The sequence below is a fragment of the Lipotes vexillifer genome, unplaced genomic scaffold, assembly GCF_000442215.2.
Source record: "Lipotes vexillifer unplaced genomic scaffold, Lipotes_vexillifer_v1.1 scaffold113, whole genome shotgun sequence".
Taxonomy (NCBI): domain Eukaryota; kingdom Metazoa; phylum Chordata; class Mammalia; order Artiodactyla; family Lipotidae; genus Lipotes; species Lipotes vexillifer.
In genome coordinates this window covers 697,809-723,276 of record NW_006792514.1, presented here as the reverse complement: position 1 = coordinate 723,276, position 25,468 = coordinate 697,809, and the positions used below count along the sequence as shown (strand labels likewise).

Genomic DNA, 25,468 nt, shown 5'->3' with positions numbered 1-25,468 from the left:
TCATTCCTGCTTTTGGTTGTTGGCACTGGCTGTTCCCCCTCCCTGTTTCCTCCTTTGATCTCTATATGGCTGGCCACTTCTTCACATTCAGATTTGAGTTTAGACATTTGTAATTCTCAGAGAACCCAACTAAAAGGAATACGAGTTATTCAAGTTTTCAATTTTGCTGGGTGCTTTATCAACCGAACATAAACACAGGCGAGATTTTTGTGCTCTAGGTAGTGCTTCAACTTTTTACTTTTGAAAATTATAAAACTCTTCTAGATATTAAACATACTTCATTAAACTGTCCTTTAAAGGTAGAAAATGGTATTCTAGAAATTGTGTCTACCAGTGCCCAGAGAAGCACGTGAGCCAACAGTGGTTTGTTGCCAGATCTTGCTATGGGACTGTGGGCCAAATGTTTCTGTCTTTATGAGCAGGGTTACCCCAGCTGTGAAGAGGATGCAATCATCCCTTGCTTAAGACAAGAAATATACATGTACAGGCCTGCGTTTGTGTATTTAACAACAAAGGAATTAAGTATTTGTTTCAAATCTGTGTAGCACTTTCCTCCACTCACCTGCATGTGATCTCACCTGGAGAAATACACAACCAGGGAACATGTACTCGACATTGCCTTCTGAAGTTCTTTTTCTTAAGCTTGGGAGCGCTCTTTAGGAGGGGATGCATAGTAGAGCATCTTTATGCAATTCCCTGTGAAAACAGATTTTGGAATATGGCTGGCTTCACAGGTAATACATTGATGAAGGGATGATTCAGAAACAAGAGGAGAGCAAGTATATGAGCAGTGAGGTGGGGACGCATATGGGCATTGGGGGTGGAGGGATTGTACACTGGGCTGGGTGGGACATTTGGTATCTCTGGCTCACCAAATGCTAGTAGCAAGCCCTCCCACTCCCCAGTCACTGTGCCAACCACTAATGCCCACACCTTTTCGATCACCCCCTGGAGTGCTTGAAAATGAATGAATGGCACAGCCATTATCTTTGCTGCTTCATATTTTACAGCAAGTGTACCTTCAGTATGAAATCTGCTAAAGAGACTTTTACCCACAATATTTTTAGGTTGTGTTAAGAGCCTTTTAGCTTAATGTCTTTGGCCTTGCAAGCTAATTCTGGAACACAGTAAGTGTGTTGAGGGATAGATGTATAGGGATCTAAACCTACTGAATGGCATTAGGGAGAGGAATCCTTTGACAAGCAGTTTGGAGACAAAGCACCACATCGATGTCCAACAATACAATTCCAGCAGCCATCAAGGGACTGAAGCCCTCAGTCCAACAACCCATGAAGAATCCTGCCAATAACCGTATGTGTGAACTGAGAAATGGAGCTTTCCCTAGCCAACACTGGGATGATAGCCTGTGAGGGACCCTGAGGCAGAAGACCCAACTGAACCATGCCTGGACTCCTGACTCACAGAAACTGTTACAGGATAAACACTTGTTGTTTTAAGTCACTAAGTTTTAAGGTAATTTGTTAAACAGCATTAGATAACTAATACACCCAGTCTGCTCCAAACTACAGGAAATACTCATCTGCAGTCTAATTCATGCTTTATAGTCTTCAAGACTGAGAAACACTCAGGTTTGTATACTTGAATAAGGAGTAGGCAAGGCAGAGTAGTGCAAAACCTCCCTGAACATCTCTAGCAGAAAACAAAAAAAACCCCACAAAACATTGTATGGCAGGTCAGCATAGAGGACATCTATAGGCGCAAGTGTGTATTCAGATCACTAATTACACAAATTTGAGCAATTATATAACTTCTCTGGGATTGGATGTTTTCATGAAAAAGGTGGTGATGTGATTGGGCTAGACTGTGAGAACTGCTAACATTCTAGGGCACTGTGATCTGAGGAACTGGGGAAGCCACCCCCTGCCCCAAATCTCTTTCTCATCAGCTGGAAACCCCACAATTAGGGAGCCGTTCCTTAGTGCTTCTAGGGACTGTTCCTGAGTTACTACCCAAGGGGAGACATTTTGAATGGTGAGACAGATGGAGGAGTAATTCTACGGATATCTTTAAGGACAGTGCTGAGAAGTAGGGTCTTGTGTTACTACAAAGCAGTTGAAGAGTAGTGGTGGCAGCAACAAAGGTACGCATGGTTGATTTCACAATTTTGAGGACCTACTAGGCTTCTTCTTTTCTGATATAGTGATCTATAGAGTTAATCACATTTCCCTCTTACTTTGGCTGTAAGGAAGTCTAGACCAAATTCAAGTTTAGTTACAGCCACTGCATTAAATTTTAGGATTCCCATATTTGTTTGAATTCTTTTTCCTTGTCCTAATTTTTCTATTTCTAGTTTCACATGTCTTTGTTGCAAACCAGCTTAAATTTTTATGGAAAAAGTTGGAGGCATAAACAGATAAAATAAACATAAAATATCTGTTTGAAATTTTTTGCTCTAATTGTGATTATATAAACAGAAATAGAAAACATGGAGATACACTTCTATCTTGATTTTTTTCAAAATTTAAGGTTATTTGGCTTTGGCAGGGGACAAAGGTTTAAGTTAGCAGAATAAGTGGTAAGAATTAGCATAACTGGAAAAATTAAAGACAACACAAATTGCAACAAGATTTGTACCGCTTTTATTTGTAAAAATAACCATCTGAATGCATTTCCATAGTATATTACAGTTAAGCACTTCATTACATTATTAGCATTCAGTAGTTGAAAAAGTATTAAACTGTGCTTGAGAAGATTCAGATTGGTTCAAAGTCATTTCCTCATTTTTACAGTCATGGCATTTACCAGAGTCATTCAACTCCAACTTACATAAGAAAACATTTCAGACAAAAATCCCACTGAAATCATCAAACAACATTTTATGCTGTTACAAATATGCAAAATATAACACTGGCACCAGATTTGTATCATCGCGCTTTACAAAGATATATTGCACATGCTAAAGCATAAAATATATAGACAAAACTACCAAACAAAAGATATTTGCATTGAATTTTTAGATCACTGCATAAGAAACGCTTAGAATTACATTTTATACACACACTCAGATTGTCACTATCTTAAAACGCTCTCTTGCCCTATAACACTGACCTATGGTTTACAGTTTTGTAAAAAGAAAGCAGTTTAGCACTGCAATATCAAACAATTCCTATAGAAAACTTTGCATCTTCATTTTCATTTCAAAGCAGGTAAAAGGGGAAGGAGGACAAAGACACTCTACACATTCAAAGAAAGGCTGAAATGAAAACTCACTGGTATTATATTGCTCTGATAACACTCAAATGAAAAAAAATACCAAACATTTCACAGAACATTTTCAGAATGTACAAATATAAAAAGGCACTCTAACTTCATATTCCAAGACAAAAAAAAAGGGATGAGTTCTTCAACCAACACAACAGATAAGCAAACCAAGTTGCTCAACAGTACGAAGAATTACTAGTGCAGCAAATCCATTTGATGTTCTTGTCCTAATTTAATAATAAAATAATAAACCAAGCAGCTGTTTACTGCCTAAAGTACCAAAACATACTATGGTGCCCTTTTAGTAGTGATAAATAGAAATCCCCTGAGCTATTTACTGTGGAATCATAGCAGATTTTAGGCAATTTGGAGATAGTAACATATTTACCCAGGATAGGCAGACACCGGCGAATAGGTAAGTGCGATGAAACATGATCCCCGTGGCTGTGGTTAAAATACAGTCTAAAAAGAACACATTAAGGTAAAAGCACAATGTTTTCCGTTTTTGTTTTTCTTAAATAGCTATGCGGAAAATCTAGCTTTATTTCTAAGAGATGTATGTGAAAAGCAGAACTCATAGTTTTTAAAGTCGTTTCTTAAAGGAAAAAAATTGGTCTGGGGAAGAGGGAGAAAGAGAAAGAGAGCGGGGGCGAGAGATGGATTCAGTGAACAATTCATAGCATGATTTCATTTTGTTCCTTTGTCTTCCTTCTTTCCAGCAGTGAAAGAGCGGGGAGAAGTCAGAACGCAGCTCCGTGGAGGTAATGTCGCGTGGCTGCCGCTGTTTTGCCGCAATGTTTCTTGTTCTCTGTGCTACTCTACCGGGGAAAAATGTTAACGCTGCTTCACAATTAAAGCAGGCATCGCATATCCTGCTTTAAATGCCAACTGAGCAAGATTTCCATTCGCTTCTAGAAAAAGACTCCGCAGTATATCGTGCTTCTTCAGTGTTAGATCTCCCTTATTTTCAGGGTTTTGGTAAAGATAAGGTCATTACTGCTCATTAGCAATTTATCCGCTTTTTCGAAACTCATCTTCTCGAAACAAACAGAAAGGACAGAGGAAGGAGGGGAACACAACACCAAGAATTAAAAAAACAATATGGTGGTGTCAAAATTTTTCAGTGAAATTAATACCAGTTCTTAGAAGTCCTCTGAACAAGTTCTCATTTGTGAAGAACCCAGCATGAGTTTTTAATTAAATCCAGGATATTACAGAGTAAGATTAAAGCCTTTTACAATTAGATGAAATATATAATACAGTATCTGTATTTGATCCAGACATGATAGAACACTGTTTTAAAAATATCTCACATATATTATAAGATAGAAATTTTCAGGGTGAAAATGGAATCGATTATAAAATGTCGGAGAGCACTACCTTAATGCAACATGTTTCTTTCCTGTCTCTTCCTCAAGTGGAAAATAGCATAAGCTGGTGATTTTTATTTCTCTTCTTGGTACATGTGCGCACACACTGCCATAGTTTCCCATGAGGTTGCTGGGATCATGTGAGATTTTCAGCGTATTCAGGATAATTTCTATATCTTTCTTTGGGCCACTTTTGGGCATATGATCCAGTACACACTTCAGTTTTCATCTCGCAGAAGATCACAGGACTGCAGTGTCTTTTAAGCTCTGAGCTGGCTACACACGGGCTGAGCCACGGATGTTTTACCCCTTTCCGACCGACGTGGAAGAACCTGAGGGCTGGCTGGAAACCTTAGGATTGGAAATGCTGCTGGGCTTGGCCCCAGGACTGCGGGCCAGCCCAGGGAGAGTCCTGTGTATTTTCCGGCTTTTTCATGATTCCAAGTAAGACAAGTAGGAATTAAAACAGAGAACAAACAATGGATGTTTCCTCGGCATTTGTTTCATTTCAAATAAATACAAACACATTTACATCAAAAGTATATGAACATTTTCTCTAGTTTGGCAAAAAAAATAAGCTGTAGTCAACACATTATCAGTTACAAATGTTAAGCCATCAACTAGAAATCTGTGTCATAAGAAATATAAAACACAACAAAGACTGTTATGCAAAACGATGACATTTTAACTCCATAGAAAAGCTATTTCAGTTCTCACTTCCACTTCGAAGGAAAGCAATTTAAATCTTCCATTTTAGACTGAAGCATTTTGGTCCTCGTGGATAGCTGGTTGACGAACTACAGACATATATATATAAATACATACAAATACGTGTGCATGTGTATGTGCATAATCTAAAAAGTCTCATTCTTCTTTTTGTACAGCTATTCCGGGTGTGGAACGGGGTCCATTTGACCTAGAAGCTTTGGCAGAGGGAGCAGACACAGTATTCACTATGGTGATTTCATCATCAAGCAACTTTAATTGGCCTTAATTTCCATATTGCCCATTTCTACACCGTGCTTTCACTTTGTTCCCTTTTGGAGTCACACTTCCACTCACTGGGGCGTGACTCTGACAGAGAAGCTCATTTAACATTTTACTATTGATGAACAATACTGATGGTTCTTATGTTTTCATAAAGTTAGTATTCTGATTTACAGACAAATTAATAAAGGGTAGTTTCATATTATATTTGCCTATGTCTCAAAGTTTTGGTGCAATATACTTTTCACCGGAAATGTTACTGGAGAGATTTGGGTTCGATCACTCGGGTGAAAATTAGTCACAGGCTTGTTATGGGGATCACTGAGTGCTACATTTATGTTAAATGAAGAAAGCAAGTTCAATTTCCAGTGAACTTTTCCCTTCATTTGGCAACTTTAACAAAAATCCTCAAAAAGATGTTCTGGATTATTTAAGTGCTTACTATAGATAGGATGTGAATAATTGGACTCCTTTAAAAAGATCATTTCTGAAGATGAACACCTCTACCTTTGGCTTCTAGTAAGGAAGTAAACATCAAAGTGAGAAGAGGTTTGAGGCATTTCCTACCCAGCCGTTCCCTCCCCTCCTGGGGGACATGAATGTCATATTGATACACTTCTGAGAACTCACCGCGAGTGAGTACACGAAAAAAAATCTTTTATTAGAGACCAGTTCCCTCTCAGTTGCGCTATCCACAAAGAAAAAGAATTAAATGCATTTTTTTATTCCTTACTTAAAATGAGAGGTAGACTTTCACAGAAGTATCTCAGATCTAAGGAAAATATGAAACAAAGCAAAATCGAGGCCCATCTGTGTGAGTGCTTTGCCCTACAGCCTAGCTGCCTTCCCTCGGTTTGATTAATTCCTTCTCTACTGGCTTCTGGAAGCTCGGGCCCATAATAATACTTGAACACAACATAAACCTGGAATTCAAGCTTCTTTCCCTTCCTCCAACATGGGTGATCAGGGAAAGGCTTCTACAGTCCAAAGTCAAAACGTTTCCGAATCAGAATCATTTTCATTGTATCCATCCTCCGAGCCTACGTTGTTACTGCACAGGCTAACCATGCTACCCAGGTTGGAGAGGGTCGTTCTGCTCAAACTGTCTTTTTTAAAACAAACGAAGTTGACAGCCGTCATGGTACTGGAAGGAGAAAAAGTCATCATGGTAGCCAGAATGAGGGCCAGGCAGTCAGCCACGTCTTTGTTAGGAGCGCAAGCCAGGGCCGGGGTATGACCTGGGCGTAAATGCAGACAAGGCAGTGGTTAGTCCAGGCAATCCAGAGGTGGTGTGAGCATCCCACAGTACATCTCGAACGACCTCACACGCAGAGATGTATGTCAAGTTAGAAATCATGCCAGGCAAAGGAGTTATTTCCCACAAGTCATGCTTAGGGTGAGGCTGGAGGGGACTGGGAGTGGGAGACATTTGATGGAAGGTTTCGGTTTTTTTTTCCTGCTTACATGACAACAACAAAGCATCATATTATCGGAAGTTAGGCAGAATTTCAGTCTTCCTCTAGTGAACAGAAACACGAGGGGACGGGGGTTGGACACAATTCCACAAGAAACAGCCACAGGACAATCAGAAAGATGTTTCCACTTGAGAGCACACGCACACACCATGCGCTTCGGGCTGGGGCCAGAGCACTCTCATTCTGAGAACAATGACTTTCCACTGTAGGTAACTGTGTGTCAGATTAGAAAGGATGTCAAGAATCAGATGTCTGTAAGAGTCAGTAACACCGTTCTGTCACTTCATATATACTTTCTATAAAGTATGCACAGGTAACTGGTTCTGGAGAAATGGAATCATTTGAGTAGATCAGACACAGGAAAGCACTTGTTGTATGTGATGAAATGTACTATCATTTAAAAGAAACTTAAACAGCATTTTGAGTATTATCAACACCACCAGCCAAAGTCCCAAGTCCTAAATGTAACAGATGTGTGGAAATTGCTATTTGCTATAGAGTTGTCATTCTCTGCCATTTGGACTTGATGGGTCCAGTCCAGAAAAGAAAACTATCTCAACTCACGAAGCAGGTGCCATGGGGGGGTAGATAAAGTCTTTTACTCCATCTACTCTTATTCAAACTTTATTCTACTGGCTGGAAAGGGGTTCCAGCCCCTTGTGCTGGCTAAACTTCCTACTAACCACTCGCTCCTTTATTCAGAGGCACTGGCTCAATAAAACTTAATTTTTTGCTGTATTGTTTATCAGCACTTGACCTGATTTCTGCTCCTCTCCCCCCCCTTAACAGATGATTCCTTTCCCTGGTATGAAAACAAACAAGAATGGACAGATACCTTAACATTCCATTCCACAAAGGTCCGTGATGAGTAAAGGAATTAAGATTGTAGTGCTGTACAAAATTGTCCCAAATGTTCCTAGACCTTTGGGATGTAGCTAAGCTTGGACACAGGCTGCAGTTCTATAGGCCTGGGGCTCTTGTTCCTAAGGTTGCTGTGGGCTGGACAAGCTTCAGATACAGTAGACTTACACTAGTTTATTCTGGTCTCTTTAGTCATTTTGCAGAAAAACTGTGGGTCTCTACATGCCAACCCCAAGGTGTGTGTGTGTGTGTGTATATATATATATATATATATATATATATACACACACACACACACACCTTGGGGTTGGCATGTAGAGACCCACAGTTATCTCCTTGGTCCTCCTGCCTCACCCTCCCTCACCTTCTTATCACGAATATATGTGTGTGTGTGTGTGTGTGTGTGTGTGTATATATATATATATATATATATATATACACACACACACACACACACACACACACATATATTCGTGATAAGAAGGTGAGGGAGGGTGAGGCAGGAGGACCAAGGAGATGGAGTAATAGAGAACTTTCTGCACCTCCTACATGAGTCAGGTTGGGGACAGAGAGGGGTACATGCTAGGATAAATGGGGCTGCAAAACCAAAACTAATAGGAGTTAGCTAATGATGTCATATGGCTGCTTACTTCTGAGAAATAGGCATGAGCTGCTAATTCCAATACCTGTAATAAGCAGTTAATTGAGTTATGTTAATACATTTTAAAATACTTTAATTAAATGCTACAATTAATGCCACATTCAAAAAATTACTTAATTCATAAATAACCAGAAGTTCCTCTTTTGCTCCCCAAGGTTCAAAGGCACGGTAGTTTAATACAATTCTAGTATTCATTAGCTTTCAAAAGTTTTTAGGAAGCAGAGTAGAAAGCTTCTGTTAAGAGTTAGCTCATTTAGAAACGGAACGTGCTATAGATCAGAAGAAGCTTTCAAGCCTAAACGTTAATTTAAAAATTTTACTCATGTTCCCCAAATATCCATACTGGAAATATGAGTTCTGATCTGTTCTTAAAAGAATAATAATAAGAGGTTTGATCTCAGAATGAACTGAAATACAAAGATTTTGTTTTAATTCGAGCCCTTGAGCATGCACTCATGACATGTATGATCCCTAACTCTTCAGCATATGCAGTTAGAATCGGGTTTGAATGCCAAGTTGAAAGTTTTTGAGTTTTTGTCTAACATATTTTAACCACCACGCTGAGGAGTTTGAGACCAGCTGCTGACATTACATGCACATGGAAGGCACTGGGGGGCTGCAGGGAGACTATATGTCTTACAACGACAGACAGGACAAATTATCCTTGTTTGATTGCTCACACACAGGGAACTTCCAAGAGGAAGAGAGTTCTCACTGCCTTTTTATCTAGCTCCTGGCTTTCTCATTTTCCTCTGGCTTCACCGCCGGTGCGAGGTACCCGCAGTAATGGCTTACTTTTTCCACTTACCATTTTCATCTACAGCAAGTACGCAAGCCCCTTTGGCTAGCAGCTCCTCAACGACTACCTTCAAGCCATTGCGCGCAGCAACGTGGAGGGGTCTAAAAAAGACAACAGCGAGCATCAACTATGATATATATTTGTGTGAGAATGTGGCATTTTGGGTAGTCTGAGTGGCTAAAAGGAAGAAAAGACTTGAGAATCTATAAATAGCACATGACTATTTTTACTTTTTCCAAAAAAGATATTTGTTCACCACATCCTTTCCAGGTGCTAATGATCCAACTGTTCTTCCACGTTGGCCCAAATTTCTCTGCAGATATTACAAATACTCTACACCTCAAACAACCTTAGTGACAGGACACAAGAAGCCAGAAGAAGAACTCAAGCTCTGGTGTGTTTTCTAGAAGGTTCTTTACCCCTTGCTTTCTAGGTCAGCATTTGAATCACTGTTTCACACAGTTCATCAGTATGACTGGTATCACTATCACCCATATTACATAATCTTAAACCTCCCTGTTATTACTAAATGCACTAAATGATGTTTCATTGAATTTAGAATACCTTAAAGAATAATATTATACCCAATATATTCTGCTATGCTGCTTAAGAATCTTAATGGAAAAAAATCCTAATATTCCTTTGCCCTTAAAACGAATGCGTAGGTAATTTCCCAAAATGGAAAATGAAGCAGCTTTCGGGTCTTTCACGCTAAGGATTACACTGAATTATATTAAAATATAATTAAGAAAATAGCTTAGAAACGCTTCAAATGTATTCTGGGAGCCTGATTTATAAAACTTGTTTTCCATTTGTAGTTATGTGACCTTAAACTTCACGAAGGAGAAGCCAGGTCTGTGCCTTTCACCACTGCGCTCCCAGCTCTAGCCTGGCATACGGCAAATTCTTATTGTTTGTTGAATAAACGACTATGAATCTGGGACTTGGTCAAACTTTAGTAGCCACACTTACGTCTGCAGTGCATTGTTTTTTGCATTAATAAGGCTCTCGTCTTGTATCTTGTCAAGTATTAACAAGGCACATTTTTCATGACCCTAATGGAAAAAAAAAAAGATAAGAAACATGGGACAGAGATACAGAAAAGTTCTGGAAAAAATCACTTCATTATGCTTTAAAGTTAAAATGTATGCCCTGTCTAATAACAAAATAGGCTATTTTCTGAGTAATTCTTTTTTCTTCTGAAAGCAAATGGTTAAACAGCCTTAGATTTTCCAAGATTCTAAATAAGGTCTATTAGGACTTGATTAATATAAATCTGATCTAAAATATTGTTATTTCTAAGATAACTTTTATAACTAATGTCCAGAGAGATGTAGCAGAAGCTAGCTCAGCTAGGTCAGCTGGTAAACAGAGAGTAGAATTAGGAGTGTCCTTTAAATTCTTCAACAATGCTTTTTAAACACAAGTCAAGTCCCATATCCTTCCTCAAGCCTTCAAATACCACCTCAGGGATCCCATCACTGGAATTCCCATTGTATCTGTTATCTGTTATCATTCATCATCACTGGCTGCCTTATATTATGAAGAGAATCTTTTTCAGGAAAGGTCATTCTTTTCTTCCTCATCCAGAAGATACCTCTGTACCTTATGACTAACGATGGTTGATAACTTTTTAAAAATCAACTGATGAATCAGAGACACTTTCACAACCTCAGGCGTAGTGCCCTGTTAAGGGGTCGCCACTTCTTAAACCCTTGATACTCGAAATGTGGCCCACAGACCAGCAACATCAGCTTCACCTGGGAGTTAGAAATGCTGAATCTCAGGCTCCCATCCAGCCCTCCTAAATTAGAATTTGTACTTTAACCAGACCCTCAGGCAATTCATTTGCACAATAAATTCTGGGAAGCACTGTACTTACACTCACAAAAACACAAACCTTGAAATGAATTTCATGAACCTGAGCACTTTTTGTGGTTTCCAAAGGCTTCTCAGAGCATGAAATGAGAAAATGCAACCAATGAAAGGAATAGCTGAGACCTCTGGTACCACTGGGTATAGATAACACCTTTAGTACTACAACTATATTGAAACAAACCACCATCACTGGTGATAACTGGCATCATATTATAATGCCTTATAAGAGAGACACTTAAAGATAATTTTAAAAGTGTCCATGGAGTTTTCATTCTGATGTACTGCTGGAGGAGGGTAAATGGTTGTAACCTTATTACGGGGCAATTTGGTCTTAAAAATGTTCATAGCCTTAGACTCACTAATTTCACATATAGGAATTTATTTAGATTATTATTATCTACACTTAGCATCATTTAGAGCAGCATATATTTGAAAACAAGTAAATGTTTAACAATAGGGGATGGGTTGAATAAAGGATGGCACAGCCCTAAGGCAGAATACCACACATCTTCTAAAACACTACAATATATGATGTCTAAAAGAAAGATATTCATAATATATGATTCAGTAACAAAAGCAGGTTGTCAAACAGTATGATCCCACTCTCATAAAATCATACATTTATCTTTTACAGAAGCAGGAACCTTGAGCTATATGTGAACACGATGCTATTAAAAAAAACAAGCACATTCTTTGCATTGAACTATGCACCAGAAAAAAGGGGAGAATAGAAGCATACATGAGCACATTTATTTGCCTCATAGGATAGTATTTTTTGGCTGTGTTATTACAATGTCTTCAAGTGGAACAAAATGAAAGCATGTGGAACTGATAACTTGAGCTCTTAACCTGTGTTTAAAAGCAAAATGTGGTGCCACAACCATGAAGACAAATACAGTGGCAGCATCAAGCCAGACTGTGGCAAGACTTCAAGTGGCAAATGCCATGAAAGGCATAGTCCCTCAACCCTTGTGTGCGTCTGCCCTTTGCTTCCCCCTTTCAGTTCCACTGAGAGTGACAACAGACATCTTAATTAAGAGCCACGATACACACTTCTGAGATAGATAGATTTAGGTATTATTGTTATTATCATTATTAGTATTATTCTAAATAACAGTGTTTCAAATTCATTTACATACTTTACTACTAGCCAGATGTAAGGGTGTGTTCAAGTCCTTATCCTTTACAGCCAGGTCAGCCTGGGCACTGTTCACCAAAATATCTGCAGAAAAAGCCAAAAGAAAGTTACTCAGACTACACGTTAATTACATGCATTTTGGAGAAGTTACTACCAAAACAATAACACATTTAAATTTGTACAGCTCACATAATCATATTTAATATTATTGAAGAAAAAAGGAGCAATTTATTGCCATAGCTGTTCTATTCAAATCCAAGGTCCATAGGCATTAATTTTAATTCCCTTTACAATTTTGTTATTTCCAGATAAAATGATCCTGTTCTATTTGATTTCTAAATGTTGAGAGATTTCACTGCGGAAAGGTTGGCTCGGTTTGACAAAGTCCATCAATAACCAAGTTAACAGGGGACTGAAGATGACTAGCAGGTAGATCAGGTGGCCTAAATAAAACGTCGGTCTTTTTTCACATGTATAAACCAAGAGGATGACCAATTGCTTGATTTTACATGCCTTTGGTTTTGGATAGGCATAAACTCGAAGTCCACAAGTCAAGCACATACCCACAGCGCTGGCCTGCCCGTTCTCAGCAGCCATCATCAGTGCTGTTTTCCCTGAATTGTCTGTTGCGTTCACTTGAGCGTTGTGTCTCAGAAGAAGCTGCAAGCACTCCACATGATCAGCAAATGCTGCTGCATGAAGTGGTGTCCTAACGATTTAAAACAAGTATGATTTTAACTTCCTGTAAACACACTCTCTTTCTATATATGCCTGAGAAACATGTGCATGCTATCGTCTTAGGGGTTTAAAACTTATCAGCTTACAGAAATGGTGATCAGGTTCCCCCAAAGGCCATTCGGGGTGACAATGAAGTGTCACCGATGTGAACGGCACCACTAGATTTGGGGGGTATAGGAAGTGGCCCTGATAATACAATTAGCATCTTTACTGACCCTTTAATCTTGAGTTCCAGTGACTTCTCTCTCATCTTTGATAAACATACTTCCAAAATTAAGCCTTAAATGTGTAGACAACTGGCTATTTTTTTAAAAAAGGCTACATCATTTAAGGTGAATAGTTGACTTCTTTGGGAGGACATTCGGCATGATTTATCAAAATTAAACACTATGACCTTTGAACCAAAAGAGTCCACTTCTAGTACTTTATCTCCCAGATACACTTGGTCATGTGAACAGACAAATGTACTAGACTGTTCACTGCACCACTCTTTAAAATCCCCCAAATTTGAAACAACCAAATATTCTTCAAAGCAGAACAGGCTGATTAAATTATAACATATCCAGTCAATGGAATAATATGCAGCTTTAAAAAGAATATGGTAAATACGTATGTTCTGGTATGGAAAGATCTCCAAGATATGCTAAAAGCAGAGCATTTCTATAGAATGTTCTCATTTGCATAAAAAGAATAGAAGCATATATATTTTTATATACTTTTGTAGCTATGTCTAGAAAATATTTGGGAGAATATAAAAATTTAGAAAGAACAGTTTAAAGTGGATTTCTCAGTGGAAGAGGCTGGGGTTTCTGGGCTAAGAGGGTAGTTTCTTTAAATTATATTTCGTTTATTAGACTTAATTTTTTAAAACCATGCTTTTATATTACTTTTTCAATTAAAAAACATAGATGTTTGGCCACTCTGCAACCACAAAGCAGACTAAGATTCATCAAGACAAGAGCCATGCCATCCTAGGATCACTTACCTGCCTTTGTCATCTCTACAATTGACAATACTGGAATCTATGGCCCCAAGGAGCAATGATGCACAATTCTCATGATCATTTATTCTAAAATGAAAATAGATTTCAAATTTTAAAATCTTGCTCTCTAAAAAATTATATATCCCCTCCTACTCCATCTTCCTATGCACTATATGTTTAATAATCTGACGCATTAAAAAAAAATTTGATGCAAATATCTGTGGTGTTTAATTTATGATTAAAGAAGACAATTTAGGTCATACAGATAAACTTTCTCTAACACATTATGAAGTGGGTAGTCTCTACTCTCAAGAATTCTCAGAACTGCCTGCCTGAGGAACTATTAAATAAACTTTGTATCACCTAAATTGTCTTCTTTAATCATTTTAACAGTTTTGCCGATGAGAATGAGATTCAAAGCTGCTGAACCCTTTGAGTTCATTGTTCCTCTTGTCATTATCGAGGGCCATGGGTAAGTCACTCTCAGATTTGAGCTCTGCTCACTTGCGTGCAGCTTTCCAATCCAAACAAACTTTACCCAAAAATTATTAAAAGAAAGGGTTTATTAAAGTTCCCAGAGAGCTTCTGGGATCCTGGAAAGGTTCTGAGACGATTATATTGGGGGCAGCAGCCAAAGGACCATCGTGGACCTCGAGGTAAGTCCATAGCATAAACCACTGGGGGACACGGGGAAATAAGATAAGGGATTCAGACTGTCCTGACCAATGGCACATCAAAATCTCAGTGGGCACAAGTTAGACCACCGAAAGCCATTAGAGCATCTGCCACGATAAAGAAATCTTCTCGTGAAAAGAGCAATAGATCTATCGTTAATGAGAATCTCAGAAGCCAAAGCCTCAAAATTGGTGGGCACGGATCAAGCACTGAAAAGCTGCTAGAGGGCTTGCACCTAAATCTAATTCTCCTGTGCTGGGTTAATCTGGTCATGGAATGGTTTAGATTGACACTAGGTCACCCAAAAACCTCAAGAAAATTTCTATGCTATGAAGTACGTTGTAAAACACCACAAAATCCCCAACCCAGCAGCACATCTCTTAGGTATTAATTTGGCTCCAAGAAACTCAGGCTTAGCTAAAGAAATAGAATCCTCAAGTTTCAAAAAACTGAGTGCTCTACCTTCCAGCACACCTGCTTATTTTGTCTAAGAACTGTGGTCCTAGACGCTATGTGTTCCAGTTAGACAAGATGATTCATTTAAGAAGTGCACTTGAAAGCAAGGGTTCCCAAATCAACAAACAGAATGGAATACTTATTTTAATTGGTATGCAGAAACCCCCAGAAGGCTTCAAGATTCCAAAATAGCCTTACTGAAAGATTTATTGCAAAAGGCTAATGAAAAATTAAAGATGCAGAGGTACCTAAAACAAGAGACTACAAGACAAATGTGACCCTACTACTCCCCTCTGCCCTCCTTTACCTGAGTACTCAGGGTCTACTGATCCTCTAACTGAATTCCCTTTCCATTCTGAAGAGGCTACAAGACCATAAGCAAAAGTCTTCTCAAAGTTACTGGCCTTGTAGCTGCAACAATTCCAAGGGCAAAAACCTAAAACACCGTTGCACGGTCATCAAAACACCAGGGATTGGTGTCTCATTTGCAATCAACAGGGAAAGTGGAAAAAAGATTGTCCTAGAAGGTTTTATGCAAATCCTTGGTTTAATTAAAACAGGCATGTCTTTAGACCTATCAGAATTAAATACAAGGCAGACATACAACTTTTATTCTACCTAGGTTTACTAAAAGTCAAGTAAGCCCGTGTTATCTCTGTTACAGAATTTGTCAGCAAGAAAAATAACCTAAGATGATGGTTAGTTGTTTAATGTCTCATGAGATTTTCATGAGTAATATAAACATAATGTTAAGAACTGTAAATTAAATAGATGTAAGTAAGATAAAAGTTTATAAATGAACTTTTCAACAGGTATGCTTTATGGTATGTCTACTTTAAATAGTTTCCAAAATGCTTTTGGTAAGTTGAAACCTTAAAGCTACACTGAGATAAATTAAATAATGGATATTCATTGAACATCTAGATCATTTCCAAATAAGATAAAATACTGAAACTTACTCAACTTAAGTTTATCCACTTTTGGCTTCCTTTTAAAGAGGACCTAAGATATCTGGTTCTATTAGGAAACATGTTTTGTGCCATGCTGAAAAATTTACTATAAGGAAGAATATATACTTTAAAAATTATGAAGTGTATTCATAAATTTGCCAATCCACAGAGTGCTAGTGTAACACAGACCACAATTGCTTATTTCTTAGTTTTAAGGTTTAAAATGAAGGATTCTAAGGGTTAATAATTTTAGTCAATTAAAACTAATTAGAAATAAGGGTGAAAGAAAACAACTGTATATGAAAAGTAGGTGGGAAAGCAGAATGTAGTTTTTGGATAAGAAAACGTATGAAGGACATTTTTGTTAACGTTTGTTCATTTTATTTTGTTTGGGTAAGGGAAAAGAGAAAGTAACTTTGTCTTAAAGTAAAATGACTGGTTATTCCAGAATTGGAAAAATAGGACAAAATCTGACTGGATGTAAGAAAGTTGTAGATTTGTGGAAAGGAATCTTGGAAAAGAAAATTTACGTGTGGTTGAGTTGACTAAGATTGGAATAGACTTAAGTTTTTAAAAAATGAGGGTTTTTTTGTTTTGCTTTTTTAATCTTTATGATCCTCTTTTTTTTTAACTTTTTTATTGGAGTATAACTGCTTTACAATGGTGTGTTAGTTTCTGCTTTATAACGAAGTGAATCAGTTATACACATACATATATCCCCATATCTCTTCCCTCTTGCATCTCCCTCCCTCCCACCCTCCCTATCCCACCCTCTAGCTGGTCACAAAGCACCAGCTGATCTCCCTGTGCTATGCGGCTGCTTCCCACTAGCTAGCTATTTTACATTTGGTAGTGTACATATGTCCATATATACACTACCATAAAAAATGAGTTTTAATATCAAAAGTACAGTAAAGCAAAATTAGAATTTGTTTTTTTCTCTGTTAAAAAAACAAAGTTTTTGTTTTGTTTTTTTTTTTTTAAAGATTATTGGTGTGCTCTTAAAAAGAAATTATAAACAAAGGTTTTTCTTTACCTTTTAAATAATCTGCCTGAACAGCAAAGATTTTGTGTTTCACCAAAATAATTTACTGTGCTTCACACTGACTTTACCCCGTCTTACTTAAGAAAAACCAGTCTTCTCAATATTAACAGAACTAAGGTTTGTGTTTGGTTTTGTTTTTAACTGCTATGTAATGTTCTGTATTTGCCTTTGAAGTCTTTAACTGTCACTTTGGTTAAGTGGATAATTAAGTATTGTTTCACAGTGACCTATGATCCTATTTGATCAAACGTTTTAAAAGCTTTTGATATTCTGATAAACTTCCTAAAATCAAATTCTAAATAAAGTCTTAAACTAACTTTGGGATTTTTCCACAGGGCCCCTAGAATATCTCAAAAGATTTGTTCTCTTTCCTTATCAAAGGAGAAATGTTAAACTAATTACGCTTAGTTGACATGTTAAATTACACAGGAAGCATTGTCAAATAAGAAGTGATGTTTATAACCTTCTTAGATTATATTTGTAGGGGTCTATGTTATCTATATGTGTTCCAGAAATTGTATAAAATTCCTAAAAATCTGGTATGTCCTGGTATAATGTTATCAGTCATAATTCCAGTTATCGCAGTTAAATGTTGTGTGTCACAGAAATAACCAAATTTTCTTGTTAATTCCATTATAATGAACTCTCATCAGATCTCTAACCACAGGCATGTTTAAGTCTTTTGTCATTTGTAGACAGTTAATTGTTTTACTCTGATGCTTTTGCAAAAGAGATTCATGGAAAAGACCCTACCAAGTACTCCTGACCACTGACACTGCTGCCAAATTACAAAGTGCTGAACTTTGAGTGCATATTTCAAAACTGAAGAAGGCCCCACCTAACACCTAGTCCTCGGCAAATGCCAGAGACCTCAAAATCGAACTGACCAGAAATAGCTGACACCGAAGTAAACTGCTTCCTCCCAAGATGTTGGATCAAGAATGTTTCTTTCCATTCCTCTTCCCCTCTCTGGCCATCCTTTTCCTTAATTCTTACACCATGGAGGTCTTTACAATTTTTTTATCCACCTTTTGCCTTGCCCTTGCCTGGAAAGATGTATCACTGTTCACATATGTCAGGCCATTGCAAAGGGGGGGTAATCTAACAGCCAACCTGTTGGATTTGCTACAATGCTGGTGATCCTGTGGTTTTGCCTACAGAAACTTCCCTCTGATTGCTAATGCCTCAGTTTCTCTGGAACGAACTCACTGAATAAACAATTCTGGAGAAATGGAGACAGAGTCGCAAGAAATATATAAATAGACCAACTGACTTAAAGAAGTAGGTCCCTCTCTGGGATCATTTCTTGATGTATTTGATTCTAGCTGGTTTGGTTCATGGGGTTCATGCAAACCTTGGGAATACTTTTACTATTATTAATAATAATTATCTCTCTGGTCTGTTGTGTTCTCTCAAGGTTTTAGGTGAGTGTACACAGCCATCAATCAGTCAACAAATGGTCTTTCTCCAACTGGAATGATGAATCTGATATCACTTCCTGTGAAATATATACTGAAACGCAAAGAGGCAATTGTAACTGAGAATAACTTACAACACCATCTTTGCTCAAACCTCTTGCTTGGCCAGAGGCTGATCAAAAGGGGGAATTGTCAAACTGATCTTGCATTAACCTTTCCTCAGTAGGCCAGGTGCTGCTGATCCTGAGAAACCACGTCCGCAAAACGAAACTTAACTTTTAGTTTCCATGTTCTTGTAAATGTTCCACCTGCCTAGAGGTCAGACCATCTAGGTAGCCAGTCCATGAGCGCCAAGTTATATGGGTGATTGCCCTATTCCTATGATACCTCAAATAAAGCCAGATACGTAACCCCAGCCAATCAGCTAGTTTTATTCCTGCTCTTCCTTGTTCCCTACTTTTCATCCTGTAAAAGCTTCCTGTCTCCTGCCCCACTTTGCAGCTCTCTGAACACTTGAGAGTAGAGACTGCCTGCTTTATGAAGTGTAAAATCGTTTGCTTCCATAGTCTTCTTTAATCATTTTAACAGTTCTAAAGGCACACACTCTGTAACCGCTAGCATTTCTTCAGAACCCCCTACTTCCAGGAAGGAGTTTACTGCACGCCACTTACACAAGGCATCATGTTAGGTGTTTTTGGAGATACACCAAAGTGAAGGAGACATGTTTCTTCAGATTTAAAATCACTCCTACTCATAATCTCTTATTTCTTATTTTTTGATCCATCTTATACCTCTAATATCTTTCCAATCAAATGACCCAGCTTCATGTGAAGCACAGAGATGAGGCAAAGACAAAGCACTCCCAAGTCTTGGGCCCCCAGGCTGTCCATCACTGCCCAGGTGAACATGGACCCCCAGATGAACACAGGCCCAGGTGACCATGTTCCCCCCAAGCTTACCATGGAAGGCTGTCTCAGAGTCACTGTATTCTCTAAATAATGGTTCACACTATGAGACTGGAGCAAAAATTACATTTACCAAAAAAGAATTTCAACATTATGAAGAATGGAGAATTACCACATATGAGAAGTCTTACTGGTATAGAATATCTTTCTAATCATCCACAGGCATATGTTATTAACCCCAACTTATTTTTAGAATTTGGCAGACAGATGTGAGGTACATCTGAAGAACTCTTCAGGAGGTGTGTACTGTGTTCCTCAGTCCACCCCTTCTGCAGTTTCCCTAGATGGTCTGTGAGCCACCTTGGAACCATGGCACTCCACAAAAATTTCCTAGGAAATCATTAACATTATGGACTGCACTTTGCTATCAGACCTATTTGCCTTTAGCAGTGAAATGGAATATATTGGTCTTATCTATAATCTAAAAGCTTTTTCCTTCCCCAAAAGGCAATTTCTCTACGTGTAGTTTAAAGAATTCAAGCAACACCATTAACTTCCAGCATTTCTACTTACATTGCACAGTGCAGTGGAGTGAAGGGATTACCAGTAAATTTTCGAAAACATTTTTGCTCCAAAAGTACCTCTATGCAGTTTTCATTACCTGCAAGGAATCAAAAGAATTTAGGGAGCTTTCAAGAAAGAAACTTTGTTTAATTCAATCTATTTTTTTCATTAAGTATTGAATTCTGGCCTATGAATTTTCCTGAATTAGCTGAACCATTCATTCTCCATGGAATAAAATTCACCAAATGTCAAAATGTTATTAACTATGCTCACAGGTGTTCTGAAACATAATGAATAAATAAAACAGTGAAGGCCATATGGTCTGGTGGAGAGAAAGAGAAGAAACCTCATTTACAAGCAGAATAATTCTATGTTACTCTCAGCTCTTAGTAGATAGATGCCTAACATAGCTATGCCTCAGTTTGCCCATACTTAAAATAGAAAGTTTCCCTTTCACCCGTATGATTAGGTTCACTTATAATTATGTACCCTAGGGAAGGGAAGATGTGAGTGATAGAAAATAGTATTTAAGATAACTCCAGTGATGGGCTTCCCTGGTGGCGCAGTGCTTGAGAGTCCGCCTGCCGATGCAGGGGACGCGGGTTAGCTAGTTTTATTCCTGCTCTTCCTTGTTCCCTACTTTTCATCCTGTAAAAGCTTCCTGTCTCCTGCCCCACTTTGCAGCTCTCTGAACACTTGAGAGTAGAGACTGCCTGCTTTATGAAGTGTAAAATCGTTTGCTTCCATAGTCTTCTTTAATCATTTTAACAGTTCTAAAGGCACACACTCTGTAACCGCTAGCATTTCTTCAGAACCCCCTACTTCCAGGAAGGAGTTTACTGCACGCCACTTACACAAGGCATCATGTTAGGTGTTTTTGGAGATACACCAAAGTGAAGGAGACATGTTTCTTCAGATTTAAAATCACTCCTACTCATAATCTCTTATTTCTTATTTTTTGATCCATCTTATACCTCTAATATCTTTCCAATCAAATGACCCAGCTTCATGTGAAGCACAGAGATGAGGCAAAGACAAAGCACTCCCAAGTCTTGGGCCCCCAGGCTGTCCATCACTGCCCAGGTGAACATGGACCCCCAGATGAACACAGGCCCAGGTGACCATGTTCCCCCCAAGCTTACCATGGAAGGCTGTCTCAGAGTCACTGTATTCTCTAAATAATGGTTCACACTATGAGACTGGAGCAAAAATTACATTTACCAAAAAAGAATTTCAACATTATGAAGAATGGAGAATTACCACATATGAGAAGTCTTACTGGTATAGAATATCTTTCTAATCATCCACAGGCATATGTTATTAACCCCAACTTATTTTTAGAATTTGGCAGACAGATGTGAGGTACATCTGAAGAACTCTTCAGGAGGTGTGTACTGTGTTCCTCAGTCCACCCCTTCTGCAGTTTCCCTAGATGGTCTGTGAGCCACCTTGGAACCATGGCACTCCACAAAAATTTCCTAGGAAATCATTAACATTATGGACTGCACTTTGCTATCAGACCTATTTGCCTTTAGCAGTGAAATGGAATATATTGGTCTTATCTATAATCTAAAAGCTTTTTCCTTCCCCAAAAGGCAATTTCTCTACGTGTAGTTTAAAGAATTCAAGCAACACCATTAACTTCCAGCATTTCTACTTACATTGCACAGTGCAGTGGAGTGAAGGGATTACCAGTAAATTTTCGAAAACATTTTTGCTCCAAAAGTACCTCTATGCAGTTTTCATTACCTGCAAGGAATCAAAAGAATTTAGGGAGCTTTCAAGAAAGAAACTTTGTTTAATTCAATCTATTTTTTTCATTAAGTATTGAATTCTGGCCTATGAATTTTCCTGAATTAGCTGAACCATTCATTCTCCATGGAATAAAATTCACCAAATGTCAAAATGTTATTAACTATGCTCACAGGTGTTCTGAAACATAATGAATAAATAAAACAGTGAAGGCCATATGGTCTGGTGGAGAGAAAGAGAAGAAACCTCATTTACAAGCAGAATAATTCTATGTTACTCTCAGCTCTTAGTAGATAGATGCCTAACATAGCTATGCCTCAGTTTGCCCATACTTAAAATAGAAAGTTTCCCTTTCACCCGTATGATTAGGTTCACTTATAATTATGTACCCTAGGGAAGGGAAGATGTGAGTGATAGAAAATAGTATTTAAGATAACTCCAGTGATGGGCTTCCCTGGTGGCGCAGTGCTTGAGAGTCCGCCTGCCGATGCGGGAGACGCGGGTTTGTGCCCCGTTTCGGGAGGATCCCACATGCCGCGGAGCGGCTGGGCCCGTGAGCCATGGCCACTGAGCCTGCGCGTCCGGAGCCTGTGCTCCGCAAATGGGAGAGGCCACGACAGTGAGAGGCCCGCATAACGCAAGAAAAAAAAAACAAAAAACAAAAAACAAACAAACAAACAAAAAGATAACTCCAGTGAAAGGGCTTTGACTGTAAAACACTATATAGTATTTAAAATGGCACCAAGAATAGTTCCTGGGCTTCCCTGGTGGCGCAGTGGTTGAGAGTCCGCCTGCCGATGCAGGGGACACGGGTTCATGCCTCGGTCCGGGAAGATCCCACATGCCGCGGGGCGGCTGCTCCCGTGAGCCATGGCCCCTGAGCATGCGCATCCGAAGCCTGGGCTCCGCAGCGGGAGAGGCCACGACAGTGAGAGGCCCGCGTACCGCAAAAAAAAAAAAAAAAAAAAAAAAAAAAAAAAGAAACCACAATCCTCCAATGGCAGTGAGGAAGCAAAACAAAGTTGAAAAAGTAGAGGATCTGACTCTTATTGAGGTCAGAACCAATGAAAAAAGGAGGGCTGTAATAAAAACATAATGAAAGGCATTAAATTGATACAGTTAAAGCACCATAAAACCTTTGTGGACCCAATAATCATAGTTTCTGAATGAAAATTTTAATAGAAGAATTGAAAATGGAAAAATAAAACAACAGCAGCAGAATAAGAAATATATGGGGAAATATTCATGGTCGCTTAGGGGGTAGGAGACCTTCTTAAGCAAGACTGTAAACCCAGGTACCATAAAGGAGAAATCGGACAGATTCAACTACATAAAAGTTCAAAAATCTCTGTATGGAAAAAGACATCGCCAACAAGGAGCCAAGGCAAACGGTAGATTGACAGAAAACGTTTGCAACACACAGAACACACAGAGGATTCATATCCTAAGACAAGGTGCTCCTACAAATGTGTGAGAAAAGATAAACAACTCAGTAGGAAAAAAAACGAGCAACAGATGGAAAAAGCAATTTCCAGAAGAGGAAATGCAAATACATAAATCAATACACTATTAGACAAGGAAACACAAATAAAAATGAGACACCTTTTTTCTGCCCTTCAAATTGACAAAAATTAAAAAGATGATATCATTTTGGGCTGACAAAAGGTTGGGAAAGTAGTTTTATATTCATGTTTGGTGGAGTAAAAAATTATGATATGCCAAAGTAATATGGTATAATTTATCAAAATTAAAAATATACATGTCCTCATCAATAATTTTACTTCTGGAAACTTATCTGACAGAATATAAGGTCCATAATATGAACACACACACTGCAGCACTGTTTGTAATAGGAAAAAAACCTGAAAACAATTTGAGTGTTCATCAACAGGGATCTGGCTGAATAAATATTAAATTCTGGTATACACACTCAGACTCATGCATGTCTACACCTATTTATCTATCTGATACAAAATACACAACTATTAAAAAGATCAGTGTATACTGATACACATTGACTTGTAAGGATATCTGCAATTGAATGTTAAGTACACAACAAGTTACAGAATGAAATTTGTTACATGATTCTAGCTTTAAAAAAATAGATGCACATATATCTGTATTTATTTACATCCTCAAGGGAAAATTATGAAAGATAAACACCAAATTACATCAGAAGGTAAGTTTGGGAATGGAGACAATTTTACTTTAGATACCTCAGTATTTTTGAAATGTAACAATTAGCATGCATTTACTCTTCTACTCAAATAAGCGAAACACAAATTTTTAAATCTCCTAAGTAGCAAGTGTAACTAAATAAATGGGGACTATGAGACATAAAAAGGAAATACTGAAAGATAAATCATGCATCTACCAGCTGTCAATTGTGACAGATTATTACATCATATTGTTTAGGTTGTTTTTAGCTGTATTATTTTAATTCCTTGTAGGATCCCTGGTTGTCTCATATAGGGAAGAAACCCTGATTAAAACTGGTTATTTCAGTTCATCAGAAGTTCTGACTAGGAGTTACAGGTTACTGATCAACAAAAAGGGTAAAGTGAATTTTCACTCCATTATGGCATCATGGTAGCCACGGAGGGAAAAATATCAAAAAATAAAAAGGGATCTCTTTTGAGGTATCTGAATGCAGAAAGACTGGAAACCCTGGTTTACAGCTTGACGCTTTGTTCCCACCTCCTCTGAGATCACAGTGGTGTTGGGGCAGGAAGTCTGATGGAATTCAGCCCAATGACAGTTAACTCACCGTTGTAACAAGCCCAGTGCAGCGGCGTGTAGCCCTGGTTATCTTTGAAAGAACAGTCCCCCTCGGAAAGTGCTATCTGCAGCAGCTCACTCAGCCACGTGGCATGGCCACGAGCAGCCGCATAGTGCAAGGGTGTCCTCCCTCTGGAGTCTTTACACAGAATCGACACTTCTTGTTCCAGCAGCATTTGCACACATTCCTCATGTCCTGTCATAATCTGATGCATCGCAATGAAAAACACAACACAAATCTGAGAAGATTCAGGAAGCGAAGCAGTTGGCTAAGGGAGGCTGGGCTCAGAGTGAGCGGACATACGCCGGGGTCTTAAGGGGAACAGACTCTATCCTACTTGGGAGGAGAGAGGCAGGACAACCTAGCAGGATTCATAAAAGAAAGGTCTGTGTGAACACCAGCATTTTAGAAACATCTCTTGACTCTCCAAACATAACCATGAAAGGAATCATGATATAGTGGAAAGCATCAGCTTTAAAATCAGGAAGCTGTGAGTTAAATCCTGGCTCCCTCTTATAAAACTTGGTCAATTTGTCTCTCTATGCCTCACTTTACCCACCTGTAAATGGGGACAGTAATAATGACCTCACAGCCTGTTGTGAGGACTAATGAGATATGTAAAGGCTCTCAGCCTGCTGTGCGGCCCGCAGGAAGTACCCAAGAAATAAGATCCATGATTATGGCGTTAACCACTCATAGTTCCTCTTCTTTTCATTGGTCATGGTGGTCAGCACCATCTTCAAATAGCAATTTTCTGATTTCTGCTTTTGTTTCATTTGGATTATTTGACATGCTTTAAAAAACAGTTCAGCA

The 25,468-nt window shown here is 38.5% G+C and overlaps 1 protein-coding gene across 2 annotated transcripts in view; it reads right to left on the bottom strand.

The window, feature by feature from the left end:
- Positions 1-2,577: 2,577 nt before the first annotated feature.
- ANKRD44 (ankyrin repeat domain 44) overlaps positions 2,578-25,468 on the bottom strand; it is a 191,070-nt gene continuing 168,179 nt past the window's right edge. The window contains exons 20-27 of one of the 2 annotated variants that reach the window (XM_007465702.1): positions 24,644-24,860; positions 21,786-21,873; positions 14,115-14,198; positions 12,955-13,100; positions 12,393-12,475; positions 10,348-10,430; positions 9,385-9,476; positions 2,578-5,515 (exon numbers count right to left, since the gene is read on the bottom strand). In XM_007465702.1, the coding sequence (XP_007465764.1) occupies positions 5,457-5,515; positions 9,385-9,476; positions 10,348-10,430; positions 12,393-12,475; positions 12,955-13,100; positions 14,115-14,198; positions 21,786-21,873; positions 24,644-24,860 (852 nt within the window). In that variant the 3' untranslated portion in view covers positions 2,578-5,456. The remainder of the gene's footprint in view (positions 5,516-9,384; positions 9,477-10,347; positions 10,431-12,392; positions 12,476-12,954; positions 13,101-14,114; positions 14,199-21,785; positions 21,874-24,643; positions 24,861-25,468) is intronic. The other variant, XM_007465701.1, reaches the window with a different exon arrangement.